Here is a 19329-nt window from a genome sequence, read left to right as displayed (position 1 = left end):
ACCCTTCTAGATCTCATTTGATACATCCTGTCTACCACCCATGATTCCCTTGCATGTTTGCACTGCTTTATACTGAGTATTACCATAGTAATTGAGCTTGGAAATTTCAGGTCTCTAAAGATGACTATATATACACTATTCTGCTATATTGCACAATTCACAATATACAGCATGTGATTATATAAGCAACCGTAAGATGACTATGACTACTGAGACAAAACATCAACTTTGTCCCATTCACAAAAAAAAAAAAAAATTGTCACCATATAAAGGCTGTGTTTACTATGTGGTGCAGTCCTGAGGGCTCATACCACCTCTAGGTGTGTTAAATACAGAATCTACAACATATTTCTAGTAGCATCAGATATGAAGTACAGGAGGCAAAACCCAAAGTGCCCCATACTTACAAGTCATCTGTGCTACGTTATGTAACAGAAAGGCCACTTTTAAAGCTTTTCAGGTAAAGTTATTCAATCATATTTGCCTTTTCAAAATTATTACACTAATTTATACTGAAAGTAAAAACTATTGTTAGAATCCCTTCCTTACTAGTAACACATTATAACTTATTCTAAAATTCAGACAAAGCAGTTGGCTACCACAAATACTGCTGCACCTTTTGTCAAATTTATGTCTAGAGGACAACACAAACCATCCTTGGTAATGCATTTGCAGTTTGGTCTTCAAAAGCTATAAAAAGTGAAAAGGAAATGCAAAAATGTTATAAGTTAAAACCAGTAAAAATATTTAATAATTGTTTTCAATGCCACATATTTGACACAGCATAAACCAAAGCATTCCTAGAATTTTCACTTCACTTGTATTTCACAAAAGTGCTTTAGAACTTAGATTTCTATCACCTGCGTGGAGTGTAAAGACAAAAGGAAGCCCCATAGAACCGAAGGCCCAAGGAGTCCATGCCCAGGGCCAGGGCATAAACCTGGGCTAACTCACCTGCCTGTGCTGGGCCACCCAGACTTACCTGAGTACTCAGGGGCTCACCCATGTGAATGAGGGGGTCAGTGCCTTCCTCATTCACTTCGGAAACTAGGCCAAAGGACGCTTCCTGTTTTCAGAAATCCTTAAATCTGCACCTTGGTTTCTAAAGTAAACTGCCATTTCCAGCCCATCACTGTCAAGCAGAGCTGTTGTAAAGCTATTTGGCTTCATTAATGCCAGGCAAATGCTTGTTGTTTCCTCATCCTTTACAGTTGGAAGAAGGGCATTCACTTTATCAACTAGCCATACTGCATTTAGAGGTAAATCGCTTTTTTGGACTATCTGCCCAGAAACTTCGAGTAAACTACCGATTGAGGCTCTGATTTTATTTTGGTGGGTATATGCATATTCACATGCAGTTACCCAGAAAGGTGAACATGTAGAACTAAGAAATCAAACTATTCTAGACCATGTCAAATGCTAGAAAACAGTCTTAACTATATAATATTTACAGAAGTGGGTTAAAAAAAAATTGGTACACCATTTTTCCAGAATGTTTCTCGTGTGTTGCTATTCAATCAGTGCATGAGTCACTTTGACCTGAAGAAAAATTTTAAACTCTGATTCCTCTGACAAATAAACTTCTGTCTGTGTTAGGTAAGGGACCAGTGTGCTATCTGGCTATTACAAATGCCTAAAATTTAAAATCACTCTTCAAATGTCTTGTTATAGATCTTATAATCTCAAATTTACCATTTTAATATCACAATTATAAAATTGGGTTTCCAAAATGTCAAAATCCTAATAGCAGTCTCTATTTCCAAGAGTAAAATAAGGATAGATAACACTGAGGTGGAAGCTATCCTGAGTGGTTTTGGTTTTTCTTCCTGGAACATTCAGAAATGGGGGAGGGGGAAAAGGGGGAACCTGGGCCCTTATTAAGACTTCCAAAACAAAATGTTATGGAAACGGGTTTTCTTTTTAAGGAGAGTTCAAGAGAACAGGATATTGGAATATAACAAAGGAAAAAAAAAAAAAAAAAAAAAAAGCCCAAAATTATCAGTGAAAAAAACCAAAAACCCAAAGCACTTTGCTAAGTTGGCACCAATAATTCAAAGAAACAGATAAACAGAGTTTGATCTACATGCAGTTAATGTAGAACTTCTTAACAGGATGAAACTCCTATAACAAAACTTAAGTTTCCTTATCTTTTGGCAATGAAATAAGTGAAATCAACATAATATTCTGGAAGGGTTTCAGGTCACACCCAGAATTAGAAAGAAAACTTTCAAACCTAGAAAGCAAAACATGAACTTTAATTAGCTGCCTGATTCTATCAAGTCTAAATAGTCTAGATAATGACCATCTCAAGAGGTGCTTAGTTTCAATGCTAATGCAAGCAATTTATCATGAAAAGCCTACACCTAGTAGTTTTTCCTTCTGTGTTCTGCTCCTTTGTCCTACCCATGTATATGCTCAGGTTTACCCAAAACTACCCTCTGCAATTCCTCAAAAGAGCCGAGAAGCAAGCTATGGAGTAACAAAAATAAGCCTGAGAAGTCAACAGGCTACAAAAGCCTCTTCTCTAGCTAGTCATGGCCACTTAGATGTTTCAATGCAGAGAATTAAAGACTGTTTTCGAAAAGAAAAAAATCATATCTTGCCTATTAGGTTCCCTGTCAAAGGCCATCAGATAGACAGCTATTAATCAGATCATTAGCCTAAAGCTCTCAGGTAATGATAGAAAAAAAAAAACCCTTTAAATTTCCTATTGAAACGTTTGATTCTGTTATTGTTGGTGCTTAAGGAAAACAGCTATGCCCATAATTCATGGTGCCCTGGACTTCTGACACCAACTTGTATTTGGCCAGTTGGGAACCAGGCCAAACTGAATTCTTCTTAGAAGGTCTAGTCAGCTGATAAATGGCACTTAACTGATGATTTCTTTCATATAACCTTTAATAAGAACTCGTAAGTTGCATTGATTATACCCCATGAGATGAGGGACCGATGGTAGTTCAGATGGGCACCTCTGAAAAGATTTGTCAATTTCCTGTCACGTTCTACCCAGATTTTTTTGAAAACCCTGGGGAAAGACTGAAATTCCCCACCAATTTGAGACTGCATGCGTGTTTTTACAACATTAACTGGAAAAAACAAGAATCCCAACATGGCACCCAAGAGGCCTCCACAGATAAAATCATTGACCAAATGAGCACTGTGAGACGTTGCAGTAGGCAAATACTCCTTAACGGGGCCTCGAAGGCCAAAAAAGAGGGCATTGCTGGATCCATTACGGAGAAGAATGGGCACCAAGCCTCGATAATATTCTCTAATTCCATGACATTTCAGTGCCTTGAAAGCCTGGTAAGTGTTTGTAAATTTGTCATGATGCTTGTGGTCTTGTAGCAATGTTTGAACTCTTTCCAACGGAGTGAAAATTGCTTCTGTTGTCCCTGCGAGTACTGCTGCCATGCTGCAAGTTGCAAACTCTGGAGTACTGACATGTTTACGGAGAAGGTAAGATAAATCCTCATACAGACCGAACATAAGTGCCAGTGTAGTTGTCTTCTGCATCAATGGGGGAAGGATTCCTCGATATAAGTTTCGAAAGCCATCCCTCCTCAGCTGAAGTACTGCATCCCGGGTTTTGATTCCATACAGCTGTTGCCGGAAAAGGACTTTCTGAATGGGAAACGTGATTACTATGTTGTTGAAAGCTGCACAGCAGCCACACAAGTAATGCTTCATTTGACCAACATTTGTAATGTGAGGTGATATATCCTGTTTTGAAGATGTTAGGATTGGTGGCCTCTTTTCATGAGCTTCTGAATCCATCATGTTGCTTAAGATCTTTCTTGTTCATGAAGGATTTTTTTTAACCTACAAATAATAAATGAGATTGAGTAAACCTCTATATAGAGAGCTGAACACATGGATTTTTCCCCCTAATCCTCCCCCCCAATTTCTGAACACTATTACATTCTTCCTTTTAGAGTAGCTCAGTGGTTCTCAAAAGTACTATCTGAGGATCCCTGGAGGTAACTGATGCTCTTTTGGGGGTCTGGCAGGTCCTCCCTTTTCCAACTACATACCTGCGTGAGGCTGGATCTTCTGCATATACTTCAACCAAAACAACACAGCACAACAAACTGAATGCAGGAGCAGATATGAGATTCCAGCTGTCTTTTAAGACACACAGTAAAGAGATTTAAGAAACTGTAAAACATACTCTTCTCATTTTTTTTTTGGAAAATATTTTTCATGTGTTTATGGGAGAACCTCAGAAAAATTCCAAGATTCTTTGACACTATGTAATATTTTTCTTTCTTTCTTGTGTGAAACAAATGGAATTAAACTTTTTTTAAGTATGCTACACTACAACCTGTGTGTCCCTTTCCCAGAAGACAGAACACACCAAGAAGAAAAAGTAACATCTGTACAATCTCTGGCCCAAAGCCTCTTTGTGTGGGGTTTGAGTTGGTTAGTTGTCCATGTTTCTACTAAACTTGTCCTCAGTTGAGAAGAGTTATGACTAGACATAATTGCAGGCCCAAAGTCTGCCCTAAGAAAGGTATAAAAGCATCAGAAAATTTTTCTCCTCACTGAAAGTCACCTGGTTGTATCCACACAACATGACAGTGGCAGGGCTCAAACCTTTCATTGACCACCCCAGCCATGACCAGGTGAGCCATACCACCTCAGGGTCCAAAACTTTCTGTTCATTTGAAGACACCTCACCTTTGACAGAGGGCTGGAAGCAGTGTGACATACCAGAATGCTGCTTAGTACTACTGTGGATGGGGAATAAAGGGAAAGGAAAAACTGTTCCCTGGTATTCTGAAAATTTGTTTCACTGCAATTTAAATAATCAAAATAAAGGCTGGCTCAGAGAGCGAAGTTATTTCTCATTCTGGCAGATGCTAAAGTAGTTAGATTATGAAGTCACTTGCACGTGAGATGCCAAAATTCTTGAAGTTTGGCTGCTTGCAGCTCCACTACCAACAACAACAAAAAAGCCATTTAAATGTAAATTCACAAAAGAAATGTGTTTATTACTTAAGTATTAAAAAACAACAACAACAAACCCATTGCCATCGTGCAAATTCTGACTCACAGCGACCCTATAGGACAGAGTAGAACTGCCCCATAGGGTTTCCAAGGTGCAGATGGTGGATTCGAACTGCAGCCGGGCTCTTAACCACTATGCCACCAGGGTTCCACACTTACTTGATTAGAGGAAAAAAAGTTGTAAATCACTTAAATGTGCAGACACCTCCTCCTCCAGTCTCACTGCCCTAGGTCATGCCCTCACTGTCTCTTGCCTCAACTAGTGCAAAAGCCTCTACCAGTCAACCTGACTCTAGTCAGATTCATTCTACCTCCCTCTCTGCCTCACACCCTTCCAACTTATCATTTAAAAAATACTCAAAAGGATAGAACACGTGATTAAGTGGAAAAAAAAACAAAACAAGGAGTACAAGATTTTAGAATCTTCTAAGATCAGCAGAGTTACCTCAGTGTTTTGAATAGCTGCACAGTATTCTAGCAAATGGACATATTGTATGTAATTTATCCTGTCTTCTACGTATGGTCACTGCTTTTTTTGTTGTTTCTGCTTTTGCAATGGGCCCTCTCACAAGTGTATCTATCTTAGGGTAAATCTTTAGAATGAGGTTGCTGGCTCAATGAGTAATACATTTTAAGTTTTGATAGCTACGCCAAATTGCCCCAAGAGAGATGATGACTTACATTTCCATTAAGTGTATGTGACTACCGATTTCTCTCTACCATTGTCAGCACTAGGTATTAAACTGCGATTTCTGCCAATCTGATCAAAGAAAAATCTCATTTTAATTTACCATTTAAAATTTTTGAATAAAATTCAGCATTTTTCAATTTTATTGACCATTTACATTTCTTTTACTGTAAACTGAGTACATGTACTTTGCTCATTTTTCTGTTGGTACTTACTTTTCTTACTGATTTGTAAGAGTGTCTTTATAAATGAAAAAAATCAATCCTACTCATATTATGGTAAATTTCTCCCCAATCTGTCTATACCATTTTTGTGATACTGAAGTTCTTAATATTAAACCTATCTTTTTTCTCTTGGCTTCTAGAGTCTATGTCTTTCTCAGAAGGCCTTCATTACTCCAAAATTATGAACAAGTCATCTATACTTCGTTCTACAACTCTAAATAGTTTTATCAATCATCTGTACGTTAATCTTTCTGGAATTTCAGTCTAAGGAGTGAGGCAAAGATAAGACGCTGCCAACATCACTGACGGATGACCTCTTTTTGTCACTGGTTTGCAATGCATCTTTGTCATATTCTACATACCCACAGGCATTTACATTTATTTCTACTATCCATTCTGTTCCATCAATTGCCTAGTATTTCTTCTCTTTTACCAACCTGTTTTCACCTATTATAGCATCAAAATATATTTCATTATCCAGTAGGGCCTCCCTCTCTATGCTTTTTATCAGAATTATCAGTTACCTGGCTCTCACACTTTTTCTAGGTAAAATTCAGTACTGCATTTTTGTCACATTCTTCCCAACAATTCTGTTGGTATTTTAGAGTGGAAGCAACTTTATAGATAAATTTAAAAAGAAATGTCATCTTTCCGAAACTGAACCTTACTTTACAAAGTTCCTGTTTACTTCTTTACTACTCCCCACCCCCTGCTTCTTCCTATTTACTTGGCTTTTTACAAACCTTAGTAGTATTTCAAATTTTCTTCTTCAGTATTTCTTATCCCTAGGTATTTTACCTTTTCAGATGCTATTATGAATGCGCTTTTTCCTTCTATCATTTTGTAACTAGTTTCTGTCTCCATAAAAAAGATAACAATTCTTGTGTATTAAAATTAGAACCAGCCACCTTCAAACTGAATTTTCTTATTCTGTTTTTTGAAAAATTTGCTTCACTTTACACAATATAAAATATCATTTGCAGATAATTCCACCTTCTCCTTTATAATGTGTATTTTCCTTTCACCTGTCTGAATGCTTGGCAAATACTTCCTGACAAAAATTCAATTATGGTGATAGTGAACATCCTTGTATTTTTTCTGACATTTGCAGGAATTCTCCTAGGATTACCATTAAGCATAATGCTGGCTTTTGATCTGAGAAACAGGAAGTTCTTGTCATCTGAGTGTTCATAACTCAAGTCCTGGCAGTTACAAGGTTACACAGGGAAACAAGTCATCACGAAACAAAAATATCCCCTGATGAATGGACCCTCATAAAATCTGTTCCCACTCAAGTATCCCTCCTTATTTACCTCTAACTGATCCCTGTATATCTTCAGGATTGTGCTGCAAACAAACATGAAGTGAATAATGTCTTCATAATGCTGTTATAATTGCATCAGACAAATTATGCTACAAAACCCACAACCTCATTCTACATTCATTCTAAGAATTAGTAAAGCTGCAATCATAACTGAAACCCCTGCCTTCCACTATTTACTAGGAAATTGTTTCCCACTTAAAAAGGATTCCATTATTCTAGTATTAATCATCAACTAATAATAAAGGCCTCTTACAGTGTTGTCAAACACATGAAGGGAATATACATTAATTCCTGCTTCACTAAGCTTCAACCACCTCCGCCCCCTCACACCAACACTAAAATCAGTAATACAGCTTGAACTTTGGTCAAGTGCTTTTTGGAAGCTACTTAAGTGATTATATGGATTTTGAAGATACAGCCAGCATAATGTTTAAGTGCACAGGCTCTGGAACCTAAGTCCCTAGGTTCAAATCCTGGCTCCACCACATATCTGCTACGTGACCTTCAGCAAGTTACTCAAGGTCTCTATGCCTCAGTTTCCTTGTCTACAGGGATATTACCTACCTCACAGGTGGGCTCAATTCACTGAGTTAATTACACGTAAAGCACTAGGAGAATGTCTGAAGCATAGCAGGTGCTCAACAAAGGTTAGCTATTATTATTGCTCTTTTTTGGTATCATTTATTTGGTGTATTACATTAGGATATTCCTTGATAATGAACTACCCATGTAATATGGGGATGAATCCTATCTGGCCATAATAGTGTAGTCTTTTAATATTCTGCTAAACCCCATTTGCTAATACTTTATTTTAAAATTTCACATTACTATTTGTAATAGATCTAGTTGGCAATTTTAGTACTATTTTTGTCAAGTCCCAATGTCAATGTTCCGCAGGCTTTGTAAAAAGAATCTTTGATTTTTTTCCCCCTTCGTTATGCTAGAACAATTTAAATGGTATCAAAATTATCTTTTCTGAGACAGTAAAAGAATTCACCTGTAACACCATCTGGGCCTGATGTTTTGGGGGATGGTAGCTTTTTGATAATTTTCCCAATTTCTTCCATTGTTACTGATCTGTTAGGTTCTCTCTTCTGGAGTAAATTTTGATAACTGGATTTCCTTAAAAAAAAAAAAAAAAGGTTATTTTCATGTAGTCATGTAAAGCAGTTGGTTTTTAAAAAAAAATTTTTTTTTATTGTACTTTAGATGAAGGTTTACAGAACAAATAGTTTCTCATTAAACAGTCAGTACACATATTGTTTTATGACATTGGTTAACAACCCCACGACACCTCAACACTCTCCCTTCTCAACCTTGGAGGACCTTTTTTTGGGTGAAAATATACATAGCCAAAGTTACACCATTTCAAAAGTTTCTGCATGTACAATTCAGTGACATTGATTACATTCTTCCAGTTGTGCTGCTATTCTCACTATCCTTTTCCAAATTGTTCCATCACCATTATCTTCAACTTACTGCCCCCTAGGCTTACCATCAAACCTTTGAATTGCTGTTGTCAATTTGATCTCACGTAATTTTTTTTGTACCTTACATGAAGGTTTGCAGGATAGTTTCTCACTGAACAGTTAGTACACATACTGCCCTGTGACAATGGTTAACAACCCCATGACATGTCAACACTGTCCCTTCTCAACCTTGGGTTCCCTATCACCAGCTTTCCTGTCCCCTCCTGACTTCTAGTCCTCACCCCTGGACTGCTGTGCCTCATTAGTCCCATTTTGTCTTATGAGGCTGTCCAATCCTCAGCTGAACAGTGAACTTCGGGAGTGACTTTCCCACTGAGCTAAAAGGTGTCTGGGGGCCATACTCTTGGGGTTTCTCCAGTCTGTCAGGCCAGTAAATCCGGTCTTTTTTTTTGTGAATTAGAATTTTGTCCTACATCCTTTTCCAGCTCTATCCAGGACTCTCTATTGTGATCCTGGTCAGAGCAGTCAGTGGTGGTAGCTGGGCACTATCTAGCTGTACTGGACTCAGTCTGGTGGAGGCCATGGTAGCTGTGGTCCATTAGTCCTGTGGACTAATCTCTTCCTTGTATCTTGTTCTCTTCATTCTCCCTTGCTTCCGAAGGGGTGAGACCAGTGGAGTATCTTCGACGGCTGCTCACAGGCTTTTAAGATCCCAGATGCTACTCACCAAGGCAGAAGGTAGAACATTGTCTTTATAAACCGTGTTAAGCCAATTGAGCTAGATGTTACCCGAGACCATGGTCCCCACAGCCCTCTACCCAACAATTCAGTCCCTCAGGGAGTTTGGGAGTATCTATGGAACTTCCATGACCTTTCCTTGTACAAGTTGTGCTGGCATTGCCAGTATTGTGTACTGTCTTACCCTTCACCAAAGTTACCACTTATCTATTGTCTATTTAGTTCCCCCACCCCTCGTAACCAACAAAGATTGTTTCCTTTTGTGTGTAAACTTTAACATGAGTTTTTACGGTAGAGGTCTCATACAATATTTGTCCTTTTGTGACTGACTTATTTCGCTCAGCATAATGTCCTCTAGTTTCATCCATGTTACGAGATGCTTCACAGATTCATCACTGTTCTTTATTGTTGCATAATACTCCATTGTGTGTATGTACCATAGTTTGTTTATCCATTCATCTGTTGATGGGCATCTAAGTTGTTTCCATCTTTTTGCCATTGTGAACAGTGCTGCAATGACTATGGGTGTGCATGTGTCTATTTGTGTGACAGCTCTTACTTCTCTAGGATATATTCCTAGGAGTGGGATTGCATTTTGTATTGCTCTTTTTTGTGGGGCTGACGTTTTCTTTGCTCCTCTTACTCTCCTGTGCCGAGTTCCTTTTGTTTGTGGGGTTTTGTTTTTACTGAGACTTTGTTTTTCTTCTTTATTTTGACAAGTAAGTTTGTTAACTTTCTTTGTGGTCACCTTGAAATTTATCTTTACCTTCCTATCTTCTTCTACCAGTCTATTATTACTTGGTATCGCCTTGCCTTCCTCTCCATTAGAAGGTTCTATACCTACACCGTTTATTCCCTTTTATTGTTCTGATGCTGTTGTCATTTACAGATTAATCTCTCTGGTTCCCTGTTGTAATTCTTTTGGTTTTGCATAGTCCTTAAGAGTTCATTTCCTAGGTTGGTACATGGCTAGTACAAACCTGTGTCCTATATTCAGCCTGTGGTCTGATGTTGTTTGTTCTCAGATCGAAGGACTCCCTTTAATAAGTCTTGTAAGTTTGGTTTGGTTTTTACATAGTCCTTTAATTTCTGTTTATCCAGAAATGACCTAACTTCACCATCATATCTGAATGAGTTTTGCAGGATATATTATTCTTGGCTGGCAATTTTTTTCTTTCAAGGTTTTATATATGTCATCCCATTGCCTTCTCGCCTGCATGGTTTCTGCCAAATAATCCGAGCTTAGTCTTATTGTTTCTCCTCTGTATGTGACTTTGTTTTTGTCGAGCTGCTCTCAGGATTCTTTTGTCTTTGGTTTTAGCGAATGTGATTATAATATGCCTTGGTGATTTTCTTTTGGTATCTATCCTATACGGGGTTTGTTGAGCTTCTTGGATGGTTGATTTACTTTCGCTGATCCTGTCTTCCATTGTTTCAAACCTGCTCCTCAGCCCTTCTATGACACTATCCATTTATGAAATCTTGTTATCTTTTGGATTTCTAATTGTTGTTTTTGTATGATTTCTAGTTGTAAATTTATTTTAGCATTTTATTCCTGTATTATTTTCTTGAACTTTTCCATTTTTTTGTCTGTATTTTCCATGAATTTGTCTATTTTCTCCTCATTTTTGCTTCAGCTCTTGAATAATTCTGAATATTAGAGATTTGAATTCCCTATCAGTTAGGTCTAGCGCCTTTTCTTCTACTGGAAAGTCATCTGGTATTTTATTTTGGACACCTACTGGAACCATCCTGTCCTGCTTTTGTGAATGTTTTGATATTGTCTGCTGTCTTCCGGGCATTCAGTGGTTATTTTCCTCATTTACTGACTGTAGATTTGTTTCGTCTTGCTTTTTTATCTGGTTATGTCTGAGCAGGCGGGCTGTGCGTTCTGTGTTGTTTGTTCATCTGTGGCCACGATACTTTTCACCTCCTTCTCCAACGGGCACAGTCAGTCACTCAGGTATGATACAGGAGGGCAGGTCCAGCAAAAGGGGAGTTGCTGGGATGGGTTGTTTGTGGCACGTACCAGGGCTGACAGTGCGGACCGGGAACAGTGGAGGCCAGGTTCTAGTAGGCCGTGCCTGTGCTGCTTGGGAGTGTGATGTTCAGTGCATGGTGCAGGCAGGCAGGAAGGAGGGGTAGATTGTGATGTGTGGAGCTAAGACGGGTATGGGAAAGAGGAGAGAGAAGAGAGAGAAACAGGAACCAAAAACAAACAAAAATGAGTGCTAAGGAAGCTTCCTACTGGGGTGGAGATGAGAGACTGAGAAATGGGGAAAAACAAAAATAAAAAGAAAAAGGGTAAAAGAAAAAAATGGATAAATAGAGAAACTGGAAATGAAGAAAGACAAAAATGGGGAGTAAGAGAGAGAAGAAAACAAAATGAAAAAGCAAAAAAAAAACAACCCCAAAACCAAGAAACAAGAAAAAAGAAATGCACCCAGGGATGTCCCTGTGCGTCTGTGCAGAGTAAGGGAGTAGTTTCCAAGCCGCGCAGTACTGCCCGGCTAGAAGGGGTTCCCAAGCCAAGAAAAGAAAAAGAAAACAAACAAATCAAAACAGAATAAATCACAGCAAACAAACCAACAAAAAAGCCCTGGGGGTCCCACCAGCGTGGCGGCACGGGCCAGGAACAAGTCACAGTCGAGCGGTGTTTCGTAGCCTTTCAGAAGAAGCGAAGATGGCACAGGGAGCCAGGTATTTGAGAGAACGGAGGGAGAGGTGGTGAGAGGTAAGGAAGAAATCTAAAGAAACGGAAAAAAGCAACACCAGCAGCCAACAAAAGGCACTCAAGGAGCCGGCCAGTGCGGGTGGGTGGAATCCAAGTGACACCAGGGTGAAGCTGGTGCTTCCTGGCCAAGAAACTGTGGCTGCAGGAAGCAAAGGAAGCTAAGTTGGGGTGAAGGGGGGTGGGGGGTGGGAAAGCATATATTGCTGGTTACTGGTTGTTCTGTCTCCTGCTGGAAGCTCCGTGAAGCTGCTTTCTCATACTCCTTGTTCGCTGATCTCCAACAGGAGTCCAAGGTGGAGGATCCATGCTGTGGTGGCTGAAAGGGGACCTCTGCATGTATCTCTCCTCGCTCTCTGATCTTGGTCCGTTTCTTATTCCATTCAGTGCTTGGCTGAGTTCTTTAACCCTTCATTTGATGCTTAGGGTTTCAGGACTGATGTGTGACTCTGCTTTACTTAGTTTTTCTGATCTTTGCTGCGGAGGTACAGCGTGGTGCTTCTGACTATAGCGCCATATTGTCTAGAAGTCAGCACTTGTTTTTTTTTTTTTTTAAATATTTTAAATTTTATGTATTTGTGTTCCCTTTTTCCCTTGAGCAGGCTAGTCAATTTACTTTACAAAACCCATTCCCCACAAAAGACCAACTTTTGAATATACAAGGTTTTTTTTTTTTTTTTTTTCAGTTTAAAAAAAATTAAAAAATTTTCTCTTTGTATCTTCTTCCACCTTCTTTGCCTCTCTAATTTCTTTTGTTAGATGCTTATTTTTTTTTTATGTTTCATATTTTTGTGTTTAAGGCTATACATTTTTCCTTTGAGTAAAACTTTTACTGTCACTACTTTTTAAGCTATTCTGTCATCATTTTTTTAAACTCTACTTGCTTTTAAGTGTCCTAAAATTTTCAATTAGGTGGTTTGTTGTTTGCGATAAAAATTAAAAAAACAAACAACAACAAAAAAGTCCCTGAATATTATCTGTTTCCTCTCTCTAAATGGTTTTCATAATGTACTGAGGTTTTTTGGCTTAATATGATCAATTTTTTAAAATACTACAGACAGTTAAAATGAACTTTGCCAGGGTATGCTGTTGTTAGGTGCCATCGAGTTGGTTCGGACTCACAGCGACCCTATGTACAAGAGAACGAAACACTGGCCGGTCCTGGGCCATCCTCACAATTGTTACTATGTTTGAGCCCACTGTTGCAGCTACTACTGTGTCAATCTATCTTGTTGAGGGTCTTCCTCTTTTTCCGCAGACCCTCTACTTTACCAAGCATGATCTCCTTCTCTAGGGACTGATCCCTCCAGATAATACGTCCAAAGCACGTTAGACAAAGTTTCACCATCCTCACTTCTAAGGAGCATTCTGACTGTACTGATTCCAAGACAGATTTATTGGTTCTTCTGGCAGTTCTTGTAGAGTCAATATTCTTTGCCAACACCATAATCCAAAGGCATCAATTTTTCTCCAGTCTTCCTTATTCATTGTCCAGCTTTTGCATGCGTTTATGAGGTAACTGAAAATACCATGGCTTAGGTCAGGTTCATCATAGTCCTCAAAGTAACACTTCAAAGAGGTCTTCTGCAGCAGATTTGCCCAAAGAATAAGTCTTTTCATTTCTTCACTGCTGGTTCCATGGGCGTTCATTGTAGGGTCAAGTAAAATGAAATCCTTGACAACTTCAATATTTTCTCCATTTATCATGATGTTGCCTATTGATTCAGTTGTGAAAACTTGTTTTCTTTTTGCTGATGTGTAATTCATACTGAAGTTTTTGATCTTCATCATTAAGTGCTTCAAGCCCTCTTGGCTTTCAGCGAGCAAGACTGTGTCATCTGCGTATCACAGGTTCTTAATTAGTCTTCCTCCAATCCTGATACCACATTCTTCTTCATATAGTCTGGTTTCTCAGATTATTTTCTCAGCATACAGACTGAATAAGTATGGTGAAATGATACAACCCTAACACACACTTTTTCTGACTTTAAACCATGCAGTATCCCCTTGTTCTGTTAGAACGACTATCTCTTGATCTATGTACAGGTACCTCATGAGCACAATTAAGTGTTGTGTAATTCCCGTTCTTCTCAATGTTGTCTGTAATTTGTTTATCATCTACAAAGCCTTTGCATAGTCAATAAAACACAGGTAAACAGCTTTCTGGTACTCTCTGCTTTCAGCCAAGATCCACCTGACATTAGCAATGGCATCCCTTGTTCCAGGTCCTCTTCTGAATCTGGCTTTAGTTTCTGGCAGTTCCCTATTGATGTACTGTTGCAACTCTTTGAATTATCTTCAGCAAAATTTTACTTGCGTGTGATATTAACGATGTTGTTTGATAATTTTCACATCCTGTTAGATCATCTTTCTTTGGAATGGGCACAAAGATTGCATAAATGCCTGATAATGCCAGGGTATACCTGTTGCTGTTGAGTCGATTCTGACTCATAGCGACCCTATAGGACAGAGAACTGCCCCCAGAGTTTCCAAGGAGCACCTGGTGGATTCAAACTGCCGACCTTCTGGTTAGCAACTATAGCTCTTAACCACTATGCTGCCAGGGTTTCCTTGCCAGGGTACAGTGTGTGATAATTATTAATCACATAGTCTACTACATCCTTACTTATTTTGGTCTTCTTACTGTTTCAGATGGAGCCCTGGTGGTACAATGGTTAAGCGCTCAGCTGCTAACCAAAAGGTTGGCAGTTTGAACCCACCGGTGGCTCTGCAGGAGAAAAGACCTGGCCATCTGCTCCCGTAAAGATCACAGCCTAGGAAAACCTATGGAGCAGTTCTACTGTCCTACAGGGTCGCTATGAGTCAGCATCAACTCAAGGGCACAGAACAACTGTTTCAGCTATTAGGCGTGAATTTTTTAAAACTCTCATTAGTATTATGACTGCTAATCTAATATTAACCAATATTAAAAAAAAAAACTAAGTATAAAAATATTTTATACCTATGTAACACTTCGCTCTTCAGAATTTCAGAACTAAGCAATGTCAACTTCAGCAAAAATATTCAGACTATTAAATACAGAAAGATATGTGCACATGGTTACATAATTAAATATTCCCACCATTTATGAATGTCAAGAATATTTAATTTTTTCATACTAAACACAGAAGACACTTAAATTCTAAAAAGTCAACACTTACAAGTTATTTAACTGTATCAACTACATTCCTTGACAATACAAACCAAGTTATTTGTACACCTGAACAATGATTAAAAAAAAATTTTTTGTCTGTTTATTTATAATAAAATGGTACTTGTAATACTTTCTAAAAGTTTAAGAAATTTACTGTACATTTACATTCTCAGGTTAAAAAAAAGGGGGTGGGGCGGATGGGAGGTCTAGACACAGGTAAAGGAATGGTATGAAACCCTCCCAGACTTCAGATTTAAAACTTTCCCTCTAGTTTAATCATACACATGTGAATAAGTCCTTAATTTAGGGCAGAAAGCAGAGTAGTGTGCAGAATATTCTTCTGTGGCAAGCAAGGGAGTTTAGAATTTAGCATGTTTATACTGCGAATGTGGCTAAATTTCTTTGCTAAACTGATGTCTATATTTAAGTTCTCTAACATGGTTGATAAGTCTTTGATTTATTGTAAAATTTATTTAACTTTATTCTTGTTACCTAAACATTCACTATATCTCAACATTAGGAAAGTCACTTTCAAGCAACTGCAAGTGTCAAACTTTTGTGACATAAACAGTGATAAAGTTTAAATATTCGCTGTAACTTACAGCCACAAGAATAAGCAAGACCCAGATGTGACCCAAGCACAAAGGTCTGGGGAGAAAGTGACTGTAACTCTCAAAGGATTCAAGCTCCCACAGTCAGCAGGTCTGAGTTAGAATTCAGAACAAGACCAGCTTGGGTTCTAGTCTTAGTTATGGAACTATCCTGCTCCTATTATAAATATAAAGCAATATCTATGATTTAAAAAATCCATTTATCTGGGCTTATTTTTATTCACCAAATGAGAAATCAGAAGAGTCAACTCTGTTTAAAGACAACAACTTGTAGTCTTTCCTTTAAATGTGCTAACGGTGATTGCACTCCCGAAACGCCTCACCTGAGACCTTGAACCACTATGGGACCTGACCAGTTCTAGCACCTTCTGGTTTTCATGGAAAACTTTCAAAGCAAGGGTGGAAGAGGCTCAAACTAGAAAGCCACTCGCTACACATTTACCTCACAGCCTTGTTTCACAGCTTACAGGTAGGGAAACGGAAGGAGTCAAGACCAGATGGGTAGAACTGCAAGGAGCAAAATAAAGGTTATGCCGAAAGCGTAAAAACAGATGAGGCATTTATTTACATGCTCCATTTAGGTATGCTTAACGCCAAATATTGGACACAGAGTTTTACAATGAACACCACCCGCGCCCCCAGCCCTGTACAACTGAGTTTCCTATAACGCGATGCAACATGGTGTCTCAAAAAAAAGCAGTGCCAGGCTATGTGACTGAACTTACCCCTCTGCAGACGTCCATTTCCCCAATCCGTGAACAGGGCGGGGGACAAGACCACGGACGCCCCTTCCCTCAACACACTGAGGGGTTCCCGAGATAAGGAGGCCAGCATTCCAGCCTCCTAGGAAAAAAGGTGCCCTACACCACTGCTCCCATCGCGCGTCGACCGTGGGCACAGGCAAAGCCCGGCCCCTCCCCGCCCTGCGGTCTTAGCGCGCCAAGGAGGTGCCTCCCCGGCCCGGGGCGCGCCCGAGTGAACGCACTCCCTCATCGCCAGCCCAGTCCCTCAGCCCCCGAGGGTAGGGGACTGCGGGGTAAGGCCGCTCGGGCAGCCGGATGGCGCCCCTCGACCCCCGAAGCCCCCCGGCAGGGAGAGAGCCGTAAACCGAGAAGGGAGGAAATGCCTCCACTCGCGCCGTCCCGGGAGGGATCAACGGAGGGTCCGCGACCGCTGGGGCTGGGAGAGGTGGCTCGCACCGGCGCGCGGGAGCTCCAGGGCGCGTCTGGGGGTGCAGTGCGCGCGCGCGGAGAGGGGCCGCGCCGGAGGGCCGATAGCAGGCGGCCTTTCAGACCTTTCTTCATGCTTCCACTCTCTCCAACCCAGAGGCGTTTGCCTCACGCCTTCAACCAGCACTCACCCATGACCGCGGGCGTCCCTGCTCCACGCCTGGCAGCCGCCCGCCCGCAGGTCGGCGAGCGAGCGAGCCCGCGAGCCAGCGCCCGCGCAGGCGCAGACCTTGACTCACCCAAACTGGCAGACGTAGCTTGACGCGCCCGAACGTTGTTTGGAAGGCGGCGGCCGCCCCAGGGGGATCACGTGAGGGAGACGCCGCCCCGCCTCCTCCCCTAAATCAGCGGAGAGTCAGGTGACGCGGGCCAACTGCTCGTGGCTGCCGTTCGCCAGGGAAGGGCAGGTAAATGGTGAAACCATCACACCTGTCGTAAGGCACTGGGACTCCGCAAGCCAGAATACCGTAGCCGTCATGCCGTGGTGCCTTAAGAGTCGGAATCGACTCGACGGCAACCGGTTTTGGTGCCTTACGGTGGCCTCACGGTGCCAGAAACAGTCAACGCCTTATCTGGCGTACTGCAGGAGGGGATATGGCAATTTTCAGTTGGTAGATGGCGGCTGAAGGTGGCACTGAAGATTTGCAGGTGCTCCCCGCCTGACTCCCCCGTGCTGCTTCCGTACCAGTAAACCAGTTGCTTGGCGACCCATGTGCGACAGAATAAAACCGTGTTCCATAGCGTTTTCAAATGGCTTTTCAGAAGTAGAGAGCCAGGCCTTCCTTCCAGGCGACTTGAACTTCCAGCTTTTCAGTTAGACGCTGAGCGTGATAACCGTTTGCACTACCCAGGGACTCCCAGCCTTGGTTGGGTTTCCTCAAACCTTTGGAAGTGGTTTTTTATTAACTACCAGTACCGCAGCTCATGGAGCCCTGGTGGCGCAGTGATTAAGAGCTACAGCTGCTAATCAAAAGGTCAGCAGTTCAAATCCACCAGTTCTCTTTGGACACTCCATAGGTCAGTTCTACCCTGCTCTATAGGATTGCTCTGTGTTGGAATTGACTCGTCAGCGCACAATAGCTGCAGCTCACAGAGGAATCCCTTGTGAGTGCTCTAGGACTTACAAATCACTTTGAAACCCTCTTCCCTTTGAATCTCAAGACAACCGGAGGAGTCTGGAAGGAACACTGGACAGGGAGTTCAGGAGTCTTGGGTCCTTCCTGGGAGTGACGTTGGACTAGTCACTGGTCTCAGAGCACCAGATCCCTGTTTGAAAAGTAACTCCTTCTTTGCTTGCATCCTAAGGTGTTGTAAGAATTACTGCAGATAATTTGTAGACTGGAACTCACACAACAGATGTGAGGGATTGAAGGATACAGGGAAGGCCTGGTGAAGAGAGGCTCTTCAGGAGGCTCCTCAAATCTGTTGACCATGTGCTCTTTTCTTGGGGTTAGTCCAGTAACTGCAGTGGAGTGAAGCCTTAGTGAGGGATTCCAGGGATCGCCTCTAGGTGGTGCTCACTTCCCCTCAAAAGCACTTTGTAGATACTGACTTCAGAAGCGTGTTCTGCCTAACCCTGCGTTAGCTGGTGTGTTTAATTGCTTCTTGGGATGTTGGGGACTACACCTCTGTTTCAGCAAACACTCTGCTGAGGTACCTGTTGTGTGCCATGTCCGTGTCTAAGCTCCCTGGGGGAGCTTAGAGTCTAATAAAGGATATAAAAACAAAAGACTATGGAAATTCAGAAGCATGAGGGACCTTTCCTCTTGAGAGACTCAGGGATGGCGTCAGAGAAGGTGTTTGAACTGGGCCTTGGAGCATGAAGGAGTGAAATTTGGACCAGTGGAGAAAGTCATAGTGGCAGAGATAAGATGGTAAAGGTCAGGTGGCGGGGCCTGATAGTGCAAATCTTGACTGTCAGAAGCAGTTACCTGGTGTCTAATCAGTGTAAGAGGGATAGATGTGGGCTCCACAAGACAATGACAAGGCCTTACTATGGTTTAGAAGGATTAATTGGGCAACAGTTGGGGGACAGGGCATTTACCTCAAAATTATATTTGCCTTGTCTTGTGTGTATTCCTATTCAGATGTATTATTCGAAAAACAAATAACCCAGGCAGGCATCCAGCATGTTCATAAGCATAAATAATTAATGTCAGGTTAGAATGGAGAGGTAATTCTCCTGTGGTA

The 19329-nt window shown here is 41.0% G+C and overlaps 1 protein-coding gene across 7 annotated transcripts; it reads right to left on the bottom strand.

Annotated features, from left to right (window-relative positions):
• Window positions 1-231: 231 nt before the first annotated feature.
• On the bottom strand, window positions 232-17510 carry SLC25A51 (solute carrier family 25 member 51). Of its 7 annotated transcripts, none has more exons than XM_023727492.1 (5): window positions 17271-17411; window positions 8244-8368; window positions 5692-5770; window positions 4035-4125; window positions 232-3822 (listed from the first exon to the last, which is right to left on the bottom strand). In XM_023727492.1, exon 5 carries the CDS (start codon window positions 3778-3780, stop codon window positions 2887-2889), a length of 894 nt encoding a protein of 297 aa, XP_023583260.1. In that variant the 5' UTR covers window positions 3781-3822; window positions 4035-4125; window positions 5692-5770; window positions 8244-8368; window positions 17271-17411; the 3' UTR covers window positions 232-2886. The 7 variants fall into 7 exon arrangements, with proteins under 7 accessions (XP_023583260.1, XP_023583263.1, XP_023583261.1 ...); XM_023727495.1 differs by lacking the exons at window positions 4035-4125; window positions 5692-5770 and adding exons at window positions 15108-15174; window positions 16353-16417 and having other exon boundaries at window positions 17271-17334; XM_023727493.1 differs by lacking the exon at window positions 4035-4125.
• Window positions 17511-19329: the final 1819 nt, after the last annotated feature.

Source organism: Trichechus manatus, unplaced genomic scaffold, assembly GCF_000243295.1.
Source record: "Trichechus manatus latirostris isolate Lorelei unplaced genomic scaffold, TriManLat1.0 scaffold00016, whole genome shotgun sequence".
NCBI lineage: Eukaryota > Metazoa > Chordata > Mammalia > Sirenia > Trichechidae > Trichechus > Trichechus manatus.
Note: the sequence above shows the minus strand (reverse complement) of the source record. Positions and strands in the feature narration are given on the sequence as shown.

Excerpts from the sequence above, each read along its gene's own strand:
- SLC25A51 (XM_023727496.1), bottom strand. The coding sequence starts at position 3,780 with ATGATGGATTCAGAAGCTCATGAAAAGAGGCCACCAATCCTAACATCT.